The following is a 22,985-nucleotide window of genomic DNA, read 5'->3' as shown; positions in this document are numbered from 1 at the left end:
TAATATATATTTAAACTTCTGTAAAAGCTATAATTTTAATCATATATTATGTATAAAATAATGTAGACTAGTTTTCAAGACTCTTCAAGTCTCTGGTATGAGTTGTCAGGTACACATATACATAATTCATGCAAACAACAGCATTTTGATATGGTCTAAAAACTGCAAAATTGGCCCGGGACAAATCAGAACATGTGTTGCTTTGTTTTCCTTTCCCAAATGGCATTTAATATTTTGGGCAACAGACTAGGAAAGAATTGTACAAATAAATTATAGTTGTAGAAAACACATTAATATATATAAATACATATACCTGCCCATATGTACAGAATTATAGCTTTATTTTATTTTTATTTTCAGGACAGCAATTACTATCACATCACAAATAACATGGATAACTACCATGGTGACAATACTAAATGCTGAAAGATTGCACTCTGTGCTTTTATTGTATACTTAAAAATTGAACTCTCACAATAACTTTGCAAAATATTTCACTATTTTTATTCATTTTAAAGATAGAGCTATTGAGGCTCATGGAATTCCCATGATCCCTAAATCATTTGGCTCTTGACAGCAGAGTAAAGGCAGACTCAAACCTGTCTTGATTCAAATCTCAAATAGGGGTGTTTTGTCTAATGAAGTTATGCTGTTTAATACTTTAGTTAAGGTAGAATAAGGATGAAGTAAATCAAAGACTAGGAAAACCTAGTTACCTTACAAAGCCATACATTCATTCCTGATCTGAAGTCAACACTGCAATTCCACTTAGCAGTCAAGGTTTCAGGTACTGGGCCAGTAGTGAATCTGAGCTTTGTTTCTGGATGGTGGCCATAGGAAGCCTTGTTGGAATTTTCTTTTTATGGGGAGTCGGGGTGTGTGGGGAGTGGTGGTGGTTTATGCCAACTTAAACAAACATTGGATGTTCAGGAGATCATTCCATGGATCCATGAGCAAATTTTGAAACCAACAATGCTAAAGAAAATTGCTTTAGAAAAAGCATATTCAAAATATAAAAATTAAAACTTATGCTACCCTCTGGGACAAATGCTGCCTTCTAAAATGAGAGAGAGAGAGAGAGAGAGAGAGAGAGAGAGAGAGAGAGAGAATCCATATAGTCAGGTTGCATATGGAGATGGGAGGTTTGCCAACAAAGATATTTCAATATGTATAAGTGATCTAGTTCATAATTTTTTTTTTTTTGTGAACGAAATTTTTATTTACACACTGTATCTAGGAGCAGATACATAAACTCTTATACAATTAATTTCCAAAAATGTGCAAGAAATTACTATAATTTGTTTACAAACCAAAACACATATTAAAATCTATGGACTTTGGATAGTTCGTTCTGTGGTGTTCTCAGTACAAATGGTACACACCTGATTTGAAACATACAGAAAAAGTGTAAACTACAGCAATCTGGATTGCAAGTATTAATTTCATGGCACTCCAACAACTATGAAATTTCTTTAACCCAACATATATACTATTACAAAATTCTGTAAGAATTTCTCCTCATCTCTGGATGTAGCATTTGGATAACTTTTCAGGAACAGTGACTACACATTTTGCCATGTTATGATTGATCAATAAAAAGGATGTTTATAAAAGACCTTTTTTTACAGGATTAAAAAAGTATTAAAAGAAACCAAATCTGTGATTACTAGCGTACCAACACCTTTAGAATTTAAATTTATGGAACTGGCTATTGTTCCTTATTAGAGTATTCAACAAAAGTATCTATTGCTGGTAGTGTGATTTCACTTTCAAATTAATATTTCACATTCAATGAAAAGCAATTAAGTTTTAAATCAAAATATATTATTTTGAATCATTCATAAAGCAATATCTCTCATATACTATGTGACACGTACAATAATTAAAATTGGCATTCCTGAAAGCATTGTTAGAAAGATAGACCTGTGGCACTAGGAAACATTGCATAAACCTATTTAAGATTTTAGTAACTTTTATCCTGTTTCAATAATACTGGCTCAGAAAATATAACATATACTTTGTGTTTCATTTCCTATATGCCAATGATTTTGCCTTTTGGCACGTGATTTTCTTCAATGGCAAGAGGGCTGCCCTAGGTAGCTGGTTTCCTTAAAACTATTTTTAGTTCTAGGTCATTTCCTGTGATATAATGTGTGACTTTTTAAATTTTCATATTGCACCAAGCAGAAAGAAAACAGTTTTCCTTAGACAGAGAAAGGAGACATTTTTCAAGTACATTCCACAGCTTTCTTTTCATTTATAAAATGCATTGTCATAGTAAGCCTCAAAATAGCTTCCAGCCTCCACCAAGCTCTATGATGAAATATTTGATTAAAAAAAAATTACCTCTGATCCATTTACTGTCACAAATGGACACAGCTTCCTGTTTTCCAGGAGGTCTGATTTCTTTTAAAGTACATACTTGAGAATCACTTACAAGTTGGGTCCATGTCACTTAAGTTCCCTTTCAACAGAATCCACAAACTTCAACAAATAGAATCTAGACCAAGCTATAGGATAAAGATTTCTCTCTTTCTCCCCTTTCCACTTTTACCAGACCATTTCAGTATCAGAAAAGCCAATCTTCCACATTATGTCAAACTGCCTAGGTCAAAAGAGGTACCTCTCTACACATAAGCAGCAAATTCTGCAATACACATTTCTGTTTGCAAATTTAATTTCTTGGCAAATCCTTTGATTTTTATCTATATACTATAAGAACATAACAATTTCAAATTGAATTATAATAGGGCATATTACTTTAAGGTATTTTGCATTATGAATACACCAAAGTACATAAAAAATTGTTTTTCCAAATTAGAACAGTATTGACTTGCCCTCCAAAAAACCACAAAATACAATTTAAAAAACATTTGGATAAAGGTCAAAATAATCTTGACACTACATAGGCATATTTTAAGCACATGGCATTATGAGAAAATGCAGGGACAGGCTACATCCACAGAGATTGGTAGGTGTGGTCCCAAGGCCTCTGTACCGCCAGCTCACCGAGGACAGACAGACACAAAGAAGCCATCTCAACACTTACCATCAGCACAAGTGACTGTGACAATACCTGCCATCTAACATGGATGCACAAGGACTTCTAGATATATTTTAAATTGTTTAAAAATAAATAGTTTTGCAAAAATAGTTAAATGTCTTGCATCAATTTGATCACATGGTTACAACTCTGTAATAGTTCTTAATCCAAATAGCTTATAGTGAACACTTAAATTATATTATTATAGAATACGCCATATTCCATCTTATTAGGTGAAAACATCAAAAAATGAAAGGAGTCTTTGTAACAAGGTACAATCAATGCCCCACCAAAATGAAGTACCTTTCCCCATTTAAGTCAAAATACCAAACACTGTGATATGGCATTGTGCCTTTCCTTGGTAATATCTCAGTTCTGTCTCTTAAAAAAAAAAAAAAAAAAAAAAAAAAAAAAAAAAAACAGGCTGGGGATGTAGCTCAGTGATAAAACATGTGCCTAGCATGAACCCCAGCACCTCCACCCCCACCCCCCACAAAAAAGCAAAAACTAAGAAAAAAGTGAGGATACAGAGATGTTTGATGACAATGCCAGCCATAGACCAAAGACCTTTACCCTTGTGTTTTAAAGAAGGGAAGACGGGAAAAATTAAAGTGACACAGGAAGAAATGTCCAGCATTTTGCTTTAAGGCTTGTTTAGCTGGGAATGTTTTCTGAATGGAACAATCTGAAAATTAGACTATGTTGCAGAATTATAAAGTGAACAAACACTCCACATTCCAAAATAACTAAAAATTCTCAGGCATAATATCCCTTCCCATTGACTTACTCAAAAAGAGAAAAAATGAGAGGCCAAATTACTCTAGACTTGGTTCAATGAAAATAACAAATAAATGAAAAGCCTGTTCCGAAACTGCAGTGGATCCTGCAGGAGGCAGGCTTCTGTGTATCTATAGTTCTGTTTTCATCTTTTTCTCATGTGATGCTCCACAATTTCCAAAATTTTTCAACTCAAGTCACTAAGGGTTGATTTTATTAGAGGCAGGAGAAAAGAGAAGTCAAATCTAGCACATTTTATTGTGACTACATAAAAGAAAAATATAAATCCAACTTTAAAGCAATCTTTTCTTTCTATTCAAATCAATTTCAAACTTTTTTTAATAAACTTTAACATTGTTAAGAGAATCCAGTCCATTTATGAAAATTAGTTGTACAATCAAGTTCACCCAAGAATGTGTTGACTAAACTAAAGAAATCACAGATTAAACATTTAACCAAAGGAACAGTGCAGGCAACATGAACACAGCGCTCTCACGGGAACTGATCTCACTTCTGTAGTCACTATTCCAGTCTACAGGTCTTTACACTATGCCAATTTGTACCCGGGTTTAATGACAGAAAAGGCCACGATTGCTAAATTTGTGGTATATATCTCTTTATGACTCTTAAATGTAAGGCCATTTATTAAAATGGACAAACCACAAGATGAAAATGAAGGCAACAGAAAAACACAAAGTTTTCACAACCAAAATATTAGCACAACCTTAAAAATAATTTAGAAGTTGTAAAGATATGTGGCAAATTTGCATCCCATTAACTAAGATGATGTCAATTAATAATCCTAAATAAATCTTTTTGAAGTATGACATTAAAAAGTCATTTTCAGTGTATATGTAAATAGTTTTATCACACGTTCATTCAACAGTAACTTTTTGAAAATGGGTCATTTAAAAAGACAAAGTAATTTTCATTCTGTAAGTTTCATTCAACTTTACTTAGGGTTGAAGACACATGAAATGTGCTTTTAATGCATAAAAATCACAGTGGATAGCAGCAAAGGACGGGGGGGGGCATCAAGGAGAATCTGATAATTCACATTGCGATTATTCGGCACACTAATGAAAGATAATTCACACTTCTAGAATCTCAAGACATCCCTTTTTAAAGAACCAAAATAAACCCAAGACACCTTGCAGACACTTCCCCACCCCTTAACAAACTGTTGACTCTTACACATAAAATTAAAATAGTTATGGCAGCAAAAGATTCTGATGGCAATGAAAGTTGTAAACTGTATCTCAATCTCTTTTTCTTATTCCCAAAGTGCAAGATGCAGGGTTCTCAATCTTTCAGCAGTGCTTCTCCTGTAAATAATCCTTCATTTTGTTTGGCAAAGGCAGTTTCTGAATCAGGTCTATCCTGGTATACTGACGTATAACGAAACGACACAGGTACTGCAGAGAACGCACCTGCATGAACCGTGACACTGGATTGGTCAGTCTGACGGGGTAGGTTGCAGATCCAGGCAACCGAGACCTTGAATAACAAAAAGCTCCATTTTCAGAGTCCCTGATTGAATGCTCGATTAGATCAACTATGGATGTATGTCCTTCCACATCTGGTTGTTCATAAAAGCTAAACCTACCATTCGAGTGCTCAATTCTAGTGTGAAGTGTTTTACCATGGGAACGAAAGCTCAAGCTTAGAAGGTAACGGTCGTCAGAACTATCCCGAACAAGAAAAGAACCATCGGGCACGTTGGCTAGCTTCCCTTCTGCCTCCCAGCGTGTGATTGGTCCCCAGTACCATCCTTGTTTTGCAAGTTTCTTCAGCTCTTCCGTAAGGCTTGTCACAACCATGGGACCACTACTTTGCACAGAGTCATAAACCCTTGCCACCCCAGGGGCAGAGTTAGGATCAAAATTCAAATGACAGCGCATACTTTCAGCCACATGGGCATCTGTGCCCGTGAGCCCACTGAAGTTCCTTTGGATCTGATTAGTCTGCATTGGAGGTAGCAATGGCGAGAGTGGAGGGACCTCATCATGACTTGTTCTGGGGCTCTGCAACATGACTCCTGTGGTGCCAATCAACAAGCCATTCACTGACTGGTCTACAAAGATCTCTGGGGCAACAACTAGGTCCTGGTCTACCTGATTCTCATCTTCGGCAAAAGAGCTCCCTCCCACTTGAGGAGGAACCGCAGAGACCTCCATGGGCGAAGAAGTGTCCAGACAATAGCTGCGCGATCCTTCCAAAGGACACATCCCCTCGTCTAAAGGCACGGTGTACTGAATGTAGTCCTGAGGCACAAGTCCAATAACTACAGGCACGTGTTCCTCCAGGTGGAGATGCAAGTCTCCGTGGGGAGAATCTGAACGCTTGAGGGAACCATTCTGCTCCTGGCACACAGTTTCAGCCTGAAGGTCATGGAAATCCTTTCGAACCCCGTTCAGCGCAGGACTTGGACTAGAAGAGTGGACCAAAGCTTTGACCCTCACCTCCATTTTGATACAGGTCTCCTCAGAGTTCGTGGGTCGGAGAGGCCAGGGCGTGGGGCTGTAGTGGTGACTGCGGAGGGAAGTGGACCTGATGGGCCTCTGAGCTCTGACGTCCTTGAAGACCACAGGAGCCGAGGAGGAGGAGAAGGTGTCCTCCTCAGCCAAGCCCCCCGAGGGCGTGCTGCCCTTGCCCTTGGGCTTCTGCTTCACAGAAAGTCGCCTTTTCAGGGTCCCCATCAGGCTCTCGCTCTTGGATCTGCTTTTCCCACCTTTCTCATCTTCGCTATTGATATCACAGCTGGCCATATCTTTACCGTAGCAGCTACCAAACAAGGAATCATCTTTTCCAAAGTCACTGGCTAGGGATGGCTGTTGTACTACCATGAAATCAGTGTCTTCTTTACTTTTATTCAAATTAAAAGACTTCCGGAAGGTTTTAAGACTAATTTTCTTCATTATGACTAGTTACCTAATCCAAGGGATCAATTTCTCACTGGAGTATCACACTCAAACATCTGGAAAGGCCGCAGTGCTGCATCTATATATTTTTCCAGCCTCATTTGACCACTGGAGCCATTTTCGGCGGCCGCCCGGGCCCGCTCCTCGCCCGCGCCGGCGCGACTGCCGCTCTCGTCCCCCTCGCCGGCAGCTCCGCCCCCCGCCGCCTGCCTCCGCCTCCTCCGCGGCCTCCTCCTCCTCCGGCTGGGCGCGCGGCTGCGGCGCCCCGGCCCGAGCCGAGCAGTGCGAGGACCTGGCGGCGCCCCGCGCCCTCTGCTCGCCCGGCGGGCGGGGCTCGGCGCGCCCTAGTTCATAATTTTGACCACTTGTTTTATGAATGTTTATATTAAATTATCAGAAAATCATTTGTACAAAAATGAAAATAGAAGGTATTTCTATCTCCTCCAAAGCTAGACATAGATATTTTTCATCTATTTCTGTCCAGAGAAGTTTAGTAATAGAGTTTTGGAATTCCAAATTATCAGAATATAGAAGAAGATTACTACAGTTTTGTTTATTAACTAGTTCTTTCGCTTAGTAAGTTGTTGGTTGTACATTAATCATGACTCTCCAGATACTTGGATGTATCTTAGTTAAAAGAAATTTCTGAAACAGTAAATTTAATTTGAAAGTGCATGAACACATACACAAAGGGGAGATTTATGAAGCTAAATCAGCTGGCACCTCTCAGTGGGCAATTGGCAGTTTGTGCTTTCTCTGGATAATGTAATTAACAAAGTCCTGGGGGGACTAGGGCTATTGAAAATCTGCCCAGAAGTTGACCAATGCTGCTGTCAGAGAAAAGGGAAGAAAAGAGAGACATTTTAAAACATTTCAGAAACATTTCAGGAATTTAAATTTAAGGTATACAGATTCTCAACTCATTCCTATTATTGTTCCTTCTAGATTTTATATGCCTGTAAATCCCCAGTGGATCATATTAAAAATCATTTCTGATTCAGTAGGTTTGAAGTAGGGCTAAGATTTTTCATTACTAACAAGCTCCCAGGTAACATCAATGCTGTTGGTGTCCAGTCATTAACTGACAAACCTACACAGTTCATATGGAACTAAGAAGGGTTCTCCTAGAACATGGGAGATTTAGCTAAACCTAAAACAGACCTCGATAAAGTAGGATGTTGAGTCATTCTCTATGACTACATTTTAAATACAAGAAACCATGTTATTACTGAGTTTCAACAAAAGAATTTCCAATCATGCTCAGGTATATGTTAATAAATTAGAGCAATGGGCACAAATGTAGGTTCACTTGATAGTGCATTAAGATGCCCCTTCTTTGAAATTCTTTCTTAGGTAAAAATGAACACCTTCACTGAATCAGGTCTGGCTTATAATTCCATCTCTGATCTACATCTAGTTCCAGTTATTAACCTTTTAAAGGGTATAAATATGTTACAAATAATCATTCTGTAAACAAACAGCTTTGCATTTTTAACTAAATTACAAAATTTAGAATACTAAAGTGCAAGATAAATATTCTACTAATATTTATATAATGTAAACACTGAGTGAAACTCTTTAACATTCCAGTCTTAACCATAGTTCAAAGTCAGGCTTTTGATAGAGGAATTTGAATACTAAAGTAGACTAAAAGTAACTTTTGCAACTATAAAACCCAAACCATCATTTTATATGCCTGAAAGAAGAAGTGTGTTGAGCTCGAGTTATAAATATAATTTAAATTTTTCCTCACCTTGATTTCTGCCATTTGGTAAGATCTTACAAAAAATACAAATAAGGAAAGAAAAAAAATATTTTTAAATAAACCAACCAACCCAGGCTCAGAGATATTGGAACTATTGGAACTGCAAAGAGGATATGAAGTTAGCAGTCCACGGAGTAGAATGCCACAGCTTGAATATCTGTATCTCTCCAAAATTCATGTCGAAACTTAATCCCCAAAATGGTGATACCAAGAGGTAAAACCATTTTGGATTCAACTATGAAAATTCTGCCCTCATGAATGGGATTAATGCCCTTATTAAAGAGGTTTAAGAGAGATGCCTGGCTTTTCTTTCTCTTCTACCTGTGAGAACACAGCTTTTGTCTCATCCACAGGTTGTAGCAACAAGGTACCATCTTGAAACAAGAAAGCAAACCATAATTTATGAATTACCTAGTTTCAGATATTTATTTTCAGCAGCAGCAATGGACTGACATGAGTTATTTACAACACAGTGGCTGGCTTCTCACAGAGAAAATGAGGGAGGTAAGGAGGTAGAAAAAGGAAGAAACCAGAATCATTTTTTAACTGAAGCTCTTAACTTATGTCCCATCATTTCTGTCATATTCTTTGTTAGAAGTAAGTCACAACATCTACCTTACACAAGCACATGAATACCAGGAGGTGAGGAACACTGGGATCCAATATTAGATACTTGTGATATAGATTGTCTAGCAGATGTAGGGAGTTCCTAAGAAAGCAGCTAGAAATAATGCTTAAAATAAAATCCCTGAGAGAAATAACCAAGGCACCTAATTTTTCTTCAAAATCCATTTTAACTATTACCATCCATAAAATTTTTCTTGACTTCCCCTGCCTCTCATCATAAAAGAGAAGTCTTTGCTGAATTTCCTGCAGTGCCTAACACCATCTCAACCCTGATATCTATTACAATGAATTATACCCTCTTGTTGGCCCTGAAAGGAGACACAAGACCTGGTTGCTGTCACTAACCCCTACCCACACATTTCAAAATAGTGCCTTATTAGTTTCTACTCAAATTGCCTAATTAGAATAAACCATCTGTTTCCTGATGGGACCCTGATCAATATAGCTTTCAATGCTATCAAGGGCTACCTTACTCTGGAATTCAGCACAGGAAAAATGAATAATAAATAAATAAAAAGAACCCTGATGTTGTTGGATTATATGTACTCTAAAATTGTGAACAAAAACAAACAAGCAAGCAAGCAAGCAATCATGGCCCCATGGCCTCGTGAAGCTTATGGTTAAATAACTACCTTTTAATCATATATGGATATTTGTATTTCTTTGTTTGGTTTTCGAAAGGAATAGTTTTTAAAAAGCTATTTGTAAGATAAAATATGAAAAGAAGACCTTATTAAAATGCAAATAAACTGTCTCAAGTTTAAGAGAAAAGAAGGAGGGTGATAAGACAGAAAATTACAAGTTATAATTTGTGATAGCAAATGCCATGAGTGGTCATGATCAACTCACTACTACAGAGGAAATGAAGAAAACAAACTGAAAACCAGCCAAGAAGACAGTATGCACTTATAGTAAGTTAGAAAGCCACAGCTGAACATAATAATACTAACTAGGAGCAAATGTGAGGCACTACTCTAAGTCCTTCAAGTGTTTCATTACACTTAATTCCCACAAAGTACTCTGGAGCTAGTACATACAATTAATTTCTAAAGATGGGTAACTTTAGGCAAAAAGAAATTCAGCAATCTGTTATAAGCAATCAAGAAGTGAGAGATTGGGATATAAGCCCAAGACCCCTCCTCTTAATTATGTTTTGAAATTAATCAAGGATAAAGTAAAGCACTGTTTTACATAATCTGGAGAATCATTCCAAAATACTAACTATGTCTAAAATACTTGCTCATCTAGTCCAAAATGGCTTTGGGTAAAAGGTCTTTAAAATACTTTTATGCATTATTCATAAGCCAAAGTTCATTATTTGTTGGAGCAAAGAATTAGAAAACCTGAAATAGTTTTTGATTCCCTATCCCTCTCTTCTGCCCTCAGATTCGAAGGAGTTCATGACACATTCTGATGTAAAATCCCAAATTATGTCGGAGAATCATGATGTCTCTTTTCCTGACTCTGCATACTGGCAGGGTAAAACACAGGGAAAAATAATTTTCCTCCATTTGCCTTCTTAAATACTTCCCTTATTGAAAGGCCTTCCAATCATCTATTGGCAATGTTTTGTTCACTCTGTCAGACCAAAGGCTCAGGAATCCATTTGCTATGGACAATTCCAAACAGACTCAGTAGCCATTTAGCACCTTTTTCACTGATGAACTGCATGGAGCATCTTACTCTCAGCAGCTGGGGGATTTGTTTTCATTCTATTACTAATGGCCAGAAGCAAAGCTATCCTTTTTTATCCTTTTTACTCACATGTGTAGACCTCACATTTTGTTTCACCTCAGGACAGTGAGGGAAGCATTTTAATATTTAGCAAGTCTGAGTTGCCTATTGTCCATCATACCTATTACCCAATTCCAGTTTATGACAAGTTTAGAATCATTTTTTTCTTTAATGTTACAAAGGAATTAACAACAAGAAAATTGGCATGGCAATTGCAGTCAACAAGCTACAATAGACAAGACTTGATATTCTCCAGATGTAAATTTTTTCCTCTACCATTTGAAGCCCTCCACAGTATAGGTGTGTGACCTCAGTGAAAGCCAGTATTTAGATAGTAATTAGATTTATGTGGAAACATATGGACTGTGCTCCCCACCCCCTTTACCACTATGAGAGAAAGAGTGATTTGGAGTATACTTTTACACTTACTAAAAAGGATGTGGAAATAAAACCTTAATTACTGGAAAAACTATTAAGAAGAAAGATATTTTATTCTCCCAGAGCTATGAGTTTTTTAAGGCAAAACTGTCTTTGATTTCTCCAGTAGTTACAACCCCAGGAATCAATGGAAACCTCACAAATTAGGCAGCACCTCTGCTCTACCATCACAATGGTCATTTACACTGAAGGATGGATTGTTCTAAGACATGCTTCATTTGTCTGACAGTTTGGCCTAACTGGGCTGACAATTGTTTTTTTCCAGTTGCCTGCTCCAGTTACCATGGCTGTGCAACAAATAGTGTAACTTCACTATTGGTTGAAGCAGTGACAATAGTCAACGTGAGATAGAGGGGAGGGGTAGGAGGAAGTCAACCCATGTTACATTGTAAGAATACATAAGATGGTCATTTTGGAAAATGTGACATCCTTCCAGAAAATATGTTCCTGACAAAAATAATAATATTCTACTTATGATGGCAGATTTTTAATAACTCACAGTAACAACATTTTGTTGACTAAGGACTTGTTAAGTCAACTAGAATGTTTTAGATGCTCAGTTTTTAGATTGTTGAGTTAATTTAATTGGGAAAAGAGTCAAGCTCTCAACTCCTCATAAGAGATCCATGAAGGGCTGGGTTGTAGCTCAGCGATAGAGCACTTGCCTGGCATGTGTGAGGCACTGGGTTCGATTCTCAGCACTGCATACAAGTAAATAAAACAAAGGTCCATCAACAACTAAAAAAATAAATTTTAAAAAAATCCATGAATCTTGCACGGTCAGGGAAGAATCATAAAAATGAGAAATAAATTAACTGTGAGCATCTATTTTGTGTCAACTTCTGCCATATATTACTTACTTAAATTCTGATGTATATACATATATTAATTGAGTAAGCATTTATTAAATGTCTCTAATATTTCAACAGTGAGATGTTTATAAGAAAGAGAAATAAGATAGACTCTGAGTTCTAGAAAAATGGAACTATCAGGGATCAGAATGTAAGCTTCATGTTTTGTTCATTGATAGTTTAATTTGTACATATTTTATGCAATAATATGATGATAACTTCCAAATCATTTGAAAGACATAAGTCCTACATTACTTTAGACAAGGAATTAGAAAAGACTAGGCAGTGAACAATGATCAAATCTTTATTTGTACTGTTATGGGGTGGAACTTGAAGCAAGAATTAGAATAAAGGAAAGAAATACATAAAGGAGAAAGACAAGATAATACCATACCTAAAGAGCAAAATCAAGGATGCACAATGGTCTTCATTACAAGAGCAAAGAAGAGATACCAACTAGTTTTTTATTTAAGTGTTAAGTCAAGGTTTCAGTACTTTCTTTCCAAAACAACAGTCACACATTTATCATCATCAAACAAGAATAGTCTTGTATTAATCTGTTCAGTAGGAAAAATTACAAGTCATTATAAGGAAAGAAAGATATCACCCTTCCTTTAGAAGCAAAATAAAGAATATTATGATGTTTTTTGAACTAACAAGCACTGAGGCATGCTTAGCTTTTTATTTCCCCTATTGCTTAGTTTCATAGATATAAATCCATATCAATTTCTTTACAATAATAGGATGAATAGGAGATACAGAAATAGTAAGCATGTGGATGATTAATTTTTATTTATATGTAAACATTGGGAACCTCATTTCTATGACAAGTAAATTCTGTACAAAACAGTTTAGATGGAAGTGAAGGTTTATAGTAATAATGATACTTATTATTTTTATTGATGTGTGTTAGTTTCTTTGATTAAATGTACTTTATTTTATACTACTAATCTGTTAAGTGGGTACTTTAATTTCCTTTTAGAGACAAAGAATCAAAAGGACACAGAAAGTAAATAGCCTACCCAAAGTACTGAGTAAGAAAATGCAAAAGGCAGTATTTAAATCTGAGTCAGCTGACTCACTTCAAGACTGTCTTTTTTTTAATTTTTAAGGTTGGTTGTTCAAAACATTACATAGTTCTTGACAAATCATATTTCATACTTTGATTGAAGTGGGTTATGAACTCCCATTTTTACCCCGTATACAGATTGCAGCATCACATCGGTTACACATCCACTGTTTTACATATTGCTATACTAGTGTCTGTTGTATTCTGCTGCCTTTCCTATCCTCTACTATCCCCCATCCCCTCCCCTCCCATCTTCTCTCTCTACCCCATCTACTGTAATTCATTTCTCCCCCTTGTTTTTTTTTCCCTTTCCCCTCACTTCCTCTTGAATGTAATTTTGTATAACCATGAGGGTCTCCTTCCATTTCCATGCAATTTCCCTTCTCTTTCCTTTTCCCTCCCACCTCTCACCCCTGTTTAAAGTTAATCTTCTTCTCATGCTCTTCCTCCCAACTCTGTTCTTAGTTACTCTCCTTATATCAAATAAAATATTTGGCATTTGATTTTAGGGATTGTCTAGCTTCACTTAGCATAATCTGTTCTAATGCCATCCATTTCCCTGTAAATTCTATGATTTTGTCATTTTTTAATGCAGAGTAATACTCCATTGTGTATAAATGCCACATTTTTTTTATCCATTCATCTATTGAAGGGCATCTAGGTTGGTTCCACAGTCTTGCTATTGTGAATTGTGCTGCTATGAACATCGATGTAGCAGAGTCCCTGTAGCATGCTCTTTTTAGGTCTTTAGGGAATAGACCAAGAAGGGCAATAGCTGGGTCAAATGGTGGTTCCATTCCCAGCTTTCCCAGGAATCTCCATACTGCTTTTCAAATTGGCTGCACCAGTTTGCAGTCCCACCAGCAAAGTACAAGTGTACCCTTTTCCCCACATCCTCGCCAGCACTTGTTGTTGTTTGACTTCATAATGGCTGCCAATCTTACTGGAGTGAGATGGTATCTTAGGGTGGTTTTCATTTGCATTTCTCTGACTGCTAGAGATGGTGAGCATTTTTTCATGTACTTATTAATTGATTGTATGTCCTCCTCTGAGAAGTGTCTGTTCAGGTCCTTGACCCATTAGTTGATTGGGTTATTCATTTTCTTATTGTTTAATTTTTTGAGTTCTTTGTATACTCTGGATATTAGGGCTCTATCTGAAGTGTGAGGAGTAAAGATTTGTTCCCAGGATGTAGGGTCCCTCTTTACCTCTCTTATTGTTTCTTTTGCTGAGAAAAAAACTTTTTAGTTTGAGTAACTCCCATTTGTTGATTCTAGTTATTAACTCTTGTGCTATGGGTGTCCTATTGAGGAATTTGGAGCCCAACCCCACAGTATGTAGATCATAGCCAACATTTTCTTTTATCAGATGCCGTGTCTCTGATTTGATATCAAGCTCCTTGATCCATTTTGAGTTAACTTTTGTGCATGGTGAGAGAAAGGGATTCAGTTTCATTTTGTTGCATATGGATTTCCAGTTTTCCCAGCACCATTTGTTGAAGATGCTATCCTTCTTCCATTTCATGCTTTTAGCCCCTTTATAAAATATAAGATAGTTGTAGTTTTGTGGGCTGGTTTCTGTGTCCTCTATTCTGTACCATTGGTCTACCCGCCTGTTTTGGTTCCAGTACCATGCTGTTTTTGTTACTATTGCTCTGTAGTATAGTTTCAGGTCTGGTATCACTATACCACCTGATTCACACTTCCTGCTTAGAGTTGTTTTTGCTACTCTGGGTCTTTTATTTTTCCATATGAATTTGATAATTGATTTATCTATGTGTACAAGAAATGCTGTTGGGATTTTGATTGGCATTGCATTAAACCTATAGAGAACTTTTGGTAATATCGCCATTTTGATGATGTTAGTTCTGCCTTTCCATGAACAGGGTATATTTTTCCATCTTCTAAGATCTTCTTCTATTTCTCTCTTTAGGGTTCTGTAGTTTTCATTGTATAAGTCTTTCACCTCTTTTGTTAGGTTGATTACCAAGTATTTTATTTTTTTTTGAGGATATTGTGAATGGAATGGTTGTCCTCATTTCCATTTCAGAGGATTTGTCACTGATATACAGGAATGCCTTTGATTTGTGCGTGTTGATTTTATATCCTGCCACTTTGCTGAAATCATTTATTAGCTCTAATAGATTCTTTGTAGACCCTTTTGGGTCTGCTAGGTATAGAATCATGTCAACTGCAAATAGTGATAGTGATAATTTAAGTTCTTCTTTTCCTATTTTTATGCCTTTGATTTATTTCGTCTGGCCAGTGTTTCGAGAATTATGTTGAACAGAAGTGGTGATAGAGGGCATCCCTGTCTTGTTCCAGATTTTAGAGGGAATGCCTTCAATTTTTCTCCATTCAGAATGATGCTAGCCTGAGGCTTAGCATAGATTGCTTTTACAATATTGAGGTATGTTCCTGTTATCCCTAGTTTTTCTAGAGTTTTGAACATAAAGGGATGCTGTACTTTGTCGAATGCTTTTTCTGCATCTATCGAGATGATCATATGGTTCTTATTTTTAAGTCTATTGATGTGGTGAATAACATTTATTGATTTCCGTCTATTGAACCAGCCTTGCATCCCAGGGATGAATCCTACTTGATCATGGTGCACAATTTTTTTTGATATGTTTTTGTATCCGATTCGACAGAATTTTATTGAGGATTTTTGCATCTAGGTTCATTAGAGATATTGGTCTGTAGTTTTCTTTCTTTGAAGTGTCTATTGTAATAAGGTTTTTCATTAATGAAATAGGTGGATTGGATCAGGTGATTTCTTTTTTTTTTAATTTTTTTTTTAATATTTATTTTTTAGTTCTTGGGGGACACAACATCTTTGTTTGTATGTGGTGCTGAGGATCGAACCCGGGCTGCACGCATGCCAGGCGAGCGCGCTACGGCTTGAGCCACTTCCCCAGCCCCAAACTCTTTTTTTTTTTTTTTAAAGAGAGAGTGAGAGAGGGAGGGAGGGAAAGAGAGAGAGAATTTTAATATTTATTTATTTAGTTTTCGGCGGACACAACATCTTTGTTTGTATGTGGTGCTGAGGATCGAACCCGGGCCGCACGCATGCCAGGCGAGCGCGCTACCGCTTGAGCCACATCCCCAGCCCGGATCAGGTGATTTCTAATTCTGCTTTCATCTTTGATACACCTTTTAATCTTTTACAGTTATTTGATATGTGTTTCTTTTTTCCTGAGCACCTAAAAACATTTTTTATTCATTCTATTTAGTTGTACATGGCAGTGGAATGCTCTTTGACACATCATACATAAATGGAGCATAACTTCTCATTCTTCTGGTTGTACATGACGTAGACTCATACTGGTCATGTAGTCATATATGCACATAGGGTAATTATTTCAGATCCATTCTGCTATTCTTCCTACCTCCATTCCTTTCCCCCTCCCTTCACTCCCCTCTGCCTTATCCACAGTACCTCTGTTCATCCCTAGGAACCCCAACCCTTATTGTCAATTAGCATCTGAAATTCAGTGAAAACATTCAGCATTTGGTTCTTTGGGATTAGTTAATTTTGTTAAGCATGATATTCTCCATCTCCATTCATTTACCACCAAATTCCATAATTTCATTCTTATTTAAGGCTGAGTAATATCTGGTTGTGTATTTATACCCATTTTCTTTATTCATTCATCTGTTGAAAGGCACTTAGACAGGTTTCATAGTTTAGCTATAACATTGATGTGGCTGCATCACTGTAGTATTCTGACTTTAAATCCATTGGGTATGAACTGAGAAGTGGGATAACTGGGTCAATTCCAAGTTTTCTGAGGAATCTCCATGCTGCTTTCCATAAAGATATATTGACAATTTGCCTTCCCACAAGCAAGTTATGAATGAACCTTTTTTCCTACATCCCCCCAACATTTATTGTTGCTTGAATTCCTGATAATTGCCATTCTGACTGAAGTGAGATGAAATCTCAGTGTAGATTTGACTTGCATTTTTATAATTACTAAAGATGAACATTTTTCATATATTTGTTGATGGTATTTTTTTTCTGCTGTGCAGTGTCTGTTCAGATCCTTATTCCATTTATTGATTGGGTTGTTGTTATTGTTGTTGTTATTATTAATATTATTATTAGTAGTAGTATAAAGTTTTTGAGTTCTTCATATATCCTAGAAATTAATGCTGAAACTGAGGTGCAGGTGGTAAAGATTTTCTCCTGTTCAGTAGGCTTTCTCTTCATATTATTGTTTCTTGAGCTGAGAAGAATTTTAAAGGCTGCTTCTTTGATTCCATCCCATTTATTGATTGTTGATGTTACTTCTTGTGCTGTACTGGTGTTGTTAAGAAAGTAAGTTCCTAAGCTTACATTCCTACTTTTTCTTCAGTTAGTTGCAGGGTCTCTATGTTCTAATGCCTATGTCCTTGATCCACTTTGATTTGTGTGCAGGGTAAGAAGTAGGGGTTTAATTTCATTTTGCTACATGTGTATTTCAAGTTTCCCCAGTACCATTTGTTGAAAATGCTATCATTTCTTCAGTGTTTGTTTTTGGTGCTGTTTTATAATATTAGATAACTGTACTTATGTGGGTTTTTCTCTGTGTCTTCTCTTCTTCCCATGGTTCTGGTACTGATTGTGATGCCTCCTGCATCACTTTTCTTACTAATGACTGCTTTGCCTATTCTGATTCTCTAATATTTCCAAATGAGTTTTATGGGTGATTTTTCTATTTCTACAAAGGAACTCATTGGTATTTTTATAGGAATTGCATTGAATCTGCATAGCACTTTGGGTAGCATGGTTAATTTGACAATATTAATTCTGCCTAAGATAGGCAGAATTAGGGCATGGAAGATCTGTCCATCTTCAAAGGTCTTTAATTTCTTTCTTCAGTATTCTGTAGTTTTCATTGTAAACTATTTCATACCTTTTCTTATATATAGTCCAAAGTATTCTATTTTCTGAGGCTATTTTGAATGGGATATTTTTCTAATTTCTCTTTCAGTTCATTTACCATTGATATATAGGTGCATAAATTATTTATGGGTGTTAATAATCCAATGAATTTTGATGTATTTTATCCCTGTTCCCATTTATTTCTGAATGTTTTTCTCCCCTGATTGTATCTGTGATCCAATCCTAATCCAGAGTTGTATATTTTAACCTCCAGGCATTAAAAGGTTTGTTTCTTGTCATTAACTTCTTATTTCTTTCATTTATGGTCTTATAGTGTGCAAGAAGTTATCTCTATTTCTTGTATTTACCTTGTACACAAAAATATGATTTTTTTTTTTTTTTTGGTTCAAGGGATTGAACTCAGAGGCACTTGACAATTGAGCCACATCCCCAGCCTTATTTAGAAAGAGGATCTCACTGAATTGCTAGCACCTTTTGTTTGCTGAGGCTGGCTTTGAACTTGCAATCCTTCTTAGATTCCTGAGCCGCTAGGATTACAGGTGTGCTCCACCACGCCTGACAATATGAACTATTGCAAAGAATGGTCATTGTTTCATGCAGAAGCAAATGAATTTATTGTTGATGGATTAAATAGTCCATAGATGTCTATTCAGACTATCTGATTAATGTTTTCTATTTAGTTCTGAAGAAGCTAGGCTGGCAGGTTTTTCTTTTTGGGTGGGCATGGTACAGAAAGGTTTCCCCAAACCTCAGCAGTGCAAAGAGTATGCAGTGTCGTCCTCACAAGGCCTTTCATCTGCCACAAAACTCTGTGTTCCATATATGGCTCCCTCCAATTGTCACCTCAACCACCTCCCCAACACCAGACCATTTTATAGGAATCTTGTTTTGTTTAAAAGCATTGATCCAGGTGTTGGGTATATGGATTAGTGGTAGAGTTCTTTAGCATGTATGAGAACCTGAGTATGGTGTTTATCTCTTTAAAAAATGACTTGCCAAAATTATTTTTGCCAATGAAAAATCTTATCAAGGGAGATTGAGGGATACTGGGTGCTTTGGGCCATATGTGGAGGTCCTGACCTGAAAGCCTAGAGAAGCAGAGAATCCATGAGTGTCTCCATGCATCTATTCACTCATTTTGCAAATTTGACTGAGTCCTGGAGGATAAAGTGAAAGTCAGTTATGTAGGTTAGAATAGTGTCCAAGATAGTATGTCTGGTCTCCTTCATTTCAGTTAATATTTAGGGGTAAAACAAATTAAGTACAATAAATACAATAAAGAAGGCTCTGTAAAGGACACAAACTAGGCATTCAGTGTTCACGATTCCAAGACTGGCTTGCTTCTGAGTGAGGGCTTCATTATCCTGTGATGGCAGGAAAAGTGGGAGCAAGATGCTACTGGAGGCATTGGATTAAGTGCAGGGATATGAAATAATGCTACAGACCCTGAGGGGAGAGAGCAAGATCAAGGGAGGGTACAAAAGAATTACAGAGATCATTGCCTGGTCATGGGGACTGTGGACCATGGTGAGTATTTTGAACTTTATTCTAAGAGGAATAGGAAGTCATCTGTGCCTGAATCAGGGTGGGTGTCATGGGTTGGCTCCTGGTATAAACTTTCTTCATTGAACTGATTTTGTTTTAACCCAACTGTTATGCTGTTCTCCCATTTTCATTATATCAAGGTCTCTAATTTTGTTGGACCATTCATTTAATGAAGACATTTTGTGTTACTTGTGTTACCACGTTTCTCTGATTCTTCTTGACCCTAGTAGCTTGAAAAGGTGCATGCACATTTGAAGAAACCATTACTTATTCCAGACTTTTTTCTTCCTTTTCTGCCATTTACTGAATAAAGTAATAGGAAGAGTGCAGTATTTGTTTCCTGCTGTGGACATAGGCAGCTGTGCAATGGCAGAGAGGATGAATCCTGCCCTCCCAGGTCTGGGTGTGGGGGGTTCTCACCTGCCCGCCATTGAGGCCCACCTGATTCTGGTGGGGCATCTCACTCACTGTATGGGTCTTGGGGGGTCTCAGGGGAGTCCCACCCGGTTCTTGGTGGGGTCTGTACAGAATAGCCAGGCGCTCATCATAGTACAGGGGGCGAACCTTCCAGGAGCCAATCATCTAGGGCCATGCAGATTGTGGAATGTGCATTTGTGTTTATCAGTGTCACCTGGCAACGACTGTTTTGCCAGTTGGTTGGCAGATAGGTAATGGCAGACCTACTTTGGTAGGCCACTTGACAGAGGTTGTTACCTAATTGTCTTTAGGATGGATAGAGCCTGGAGAAAGTTTGTTTATATAAGCCCGGGAATCAAGTTTTTCGGATATAACCCTCTTAGGAAGATCCACCAGTTCATGTGGCCACTCTAGGCAGAGGAGAGGCATCTCAAAATGAAAGAGCAGCACGTATGGAAGCAGAATGGGAAGAGAAGAGAGTGGCTACTCTTAATTTGCATTATTATTATATGCTTATGTTCATACAGTATTTTGTAAGGTTAACTTCAGTTGAAAAGTAGTAATTTTGTGAATAAACTATATTTGTTGTTTTTCAGAGTGGCCAAACAGCACTTTTACTCACCATAAAGAAAAACAGACAGATGATGGTAGAATTTTTTTATTAAGAATAAAGCAAACATACATGCAGTTGATGATAAGGGAAGGTATAGTACTTTATATTTTTTGGAAAAAGGTTAATATTGTAGTAAAATCACTCAAGTTAAAAATATTAAATTAATGGGAATGACATAATCCTTGGAATAGATGAAATTTATGAACATAAACTAAAATTAAGGAGAAAAGCAATATTCAAACTGAGCAACACAAATAAGAGTATGTAGTATGATTCACATGCCCTTATAATTATTGGCTGATGATTACTATTTGATTTTGTTGATCACATAATCTTGTGTTAGCTAGAGTTTTCATGTTAGTTTTGTAAAATATAGACTTTTAGTTTGTGCTTTTATTCAGTATTGAACTTTTTAAATTTTCTGTAATATTTCATCTTCTCCTGGTATAGTTTTCTTTTGGAAATGCTGTGTTGAGTATAAATAGACATTGAAAATTATTTTTTCCTTTATATTACTATTTGCTTTAAATTACTTAATTTGTACAATATTGATTTCAGATTTTTCCTAAGTGACGTCTAATTAGTCTTAACAAATTTTGAACATTTATAATGAAAAAGAGTGTAACATATGCTTGAAATCTGGTTGCAAGATTATACATGTAGCATTGATTTCAACACCTGGCAAATGCTTCTCAGAGTGAAAGACTGAAGCAGCAATTATTATTATTATTATCACCAGTGCTACTGTTATTATGTTATACCTGCAAATACCTTTTTTACTCCTTGACCTTTGGGTGACTGTGAGTTACAATATATTACATCACCATAAGAAAGAAATGGAGCTTTATTCATTGAAATCTTTGCCAACTCCAGATGAATGACCTCATCATAATTAATGTTCATTGAAGGATTTTAAGTTTGTAACTCTCCCCTTTTGGGACATGTGATTTATTTTTTTATGTGTTTGTTTTCCTTTTAGACTTACAAATGATTTAGAAAGATAAAGATTTGATCTTCCAAAATGTATATGTCTGTTAGTGTATGTAAACCTAGATGTCAAATTGGTAAAATGTATTACAATGGCTTTTTAACTAAACTTATTAAAATACCTAAATTTGAAGTTATCTCTCTTATTTTAGAACAACCTTCATGTTGGCTGTGGAACATAAATCAACACACATAGCTGAGCTGCTTCTTCAATGTGGTGTTAATGTGTCTGCTTCAGATAATTGTGGAGAGATTGCCTTGTCTTATGCCATTGCTAGTGGAAATACTGCGTAAGTATTTACATTACAATATTAATCGACATTAGATGTATATCCACAATAGTTACAGCTGTTGCATCTTATATATGAGGTGAGATTTCATAGCATTACTGTGAGTTAGGACAGTTCATTAGTCAGAAACCCTTCAAAGTGTAGCCAAGAAGCAGTGATGATACTTTGATTGGGCAAAGAGAAGGATGGAGGGGTAATGGAGGCAAGAAATATTGTGGAGTGAGATAGACATTATTACCTTGGTACAGGTATGACTGCATATATGATGCAATGGTACATCCTGTAAAATCAGAAATAATTATGTGGTCAGATGGAGTGGAATAAATAGATTTTTAAATTTTTCCTTTGTCTCTATCAGTTCTGTTGCTGTGGTGTTTCTGCCAGACCTGGCCCTGCAGTCTGGTAGTGAAGAGCTTTTATTTCAAAATATCCTGACTGATCCAATCCCTGAGTCTTCATGGTAACCCACACTTAGACTCAACACTCTTTTTAGTTCTCATGCACTTATGCTTTTTTATTCAACAGTTGTTTCCAAGCAGAAGCACTCTGCTTTGACAGCTTGGCCTCTAGCTTTGGCCAACAAATACTAAGCACTCTTACCCTGTCCCCCTTTTAGGAACCTTATGTGGAATCCCCATATTAGCCTTGCCCTTTCTGGTGCATTTGTCTTTTAGGACTTTGTCTTTTCTGTCATAAAATTAAAATCATTCAAATCTATATCTATTAGAAAGCTTCAAGTAAAGCTTCAAGTAATCTCTGGAAGAGATCAGAGTTTTCTGTCATCTTGGCTAACAGATCTGTGCCCCAAATCCTTCCATTCCTTGGAATAGATTTCCTTTGACTGCAGGGGGGTTCCACATCACTGTTTTCCATGGTGAGTGCCAATTTAGATTGGCACTTCTAGTAGTTTTCCAAAGTAATGGAAAATTTCCAAGCTGTTGGAATTGCTGCCTAAAGTTTTCAGCATTTCTACCTCAAAAGGAATAGATTAAGCAGATTCATTGAATCTAAGAGAGATAAG

At 36.7% G+C, this 22,985-nt stretch overlaps 1 protein-coding gene across 1 annotated transcript; it reads right to left on the bottom strand.

Annotated features, from left to right (window-relative positions):
* Positions 1-4,112: 4,112 nt before the first annotated feature.
* On the bottom strand, positions 4,113-6,917 carry LOC124081875 (suppressor of cytokine signaling 6-like). The gene has a single exon (XM_046428238.2). The coding sequence runs from the start codon at positions 6,736-6,738 to the stop codon at positions 5,131-5,133; it is 1,608 nt and encodes a 535-aa protein (XP_046284194.1). The 5' UTR covers positions 6,739-6,917; the 3' UTR covers positions 4,113-5,130.
* Between the last annotated feature and the right edge of the window lie 16,068 nt (positions 6,918-22,985).

This window comes from Marmota monax, unplaced genomic scaffold, assembly GCF_021218885.2.
Source record: "Marmota monax isolate L192 unplaced genomic scaffold, Marmota_monax_Labrador192_F-V1.1 WCK01_AAM20220418_F8-fsc00313, whole genome shotgun sequence".
Lineage (NCBI taxonomy): Eukaryota > Metazoa > Chordata > Mammalia > Rodentia > Sciuridae > Marmota > Marmota monax.
The sequence above is the reverse complement of the archived record's forward strand: the minus strand, read 5'-3'. Positions and strand labels throughout refer to the sequence as shown.

Bases quoted from the DNA above. Each gene is read 5' to 3' on its own strand.
- LOC124081875 (XM_046428238.2), bottom strand. From the start codon at position 6,738: ATGAAGAAAATTAGTCTTAAAACCTTCCGGAAGTCTTTTAATTTGAAT.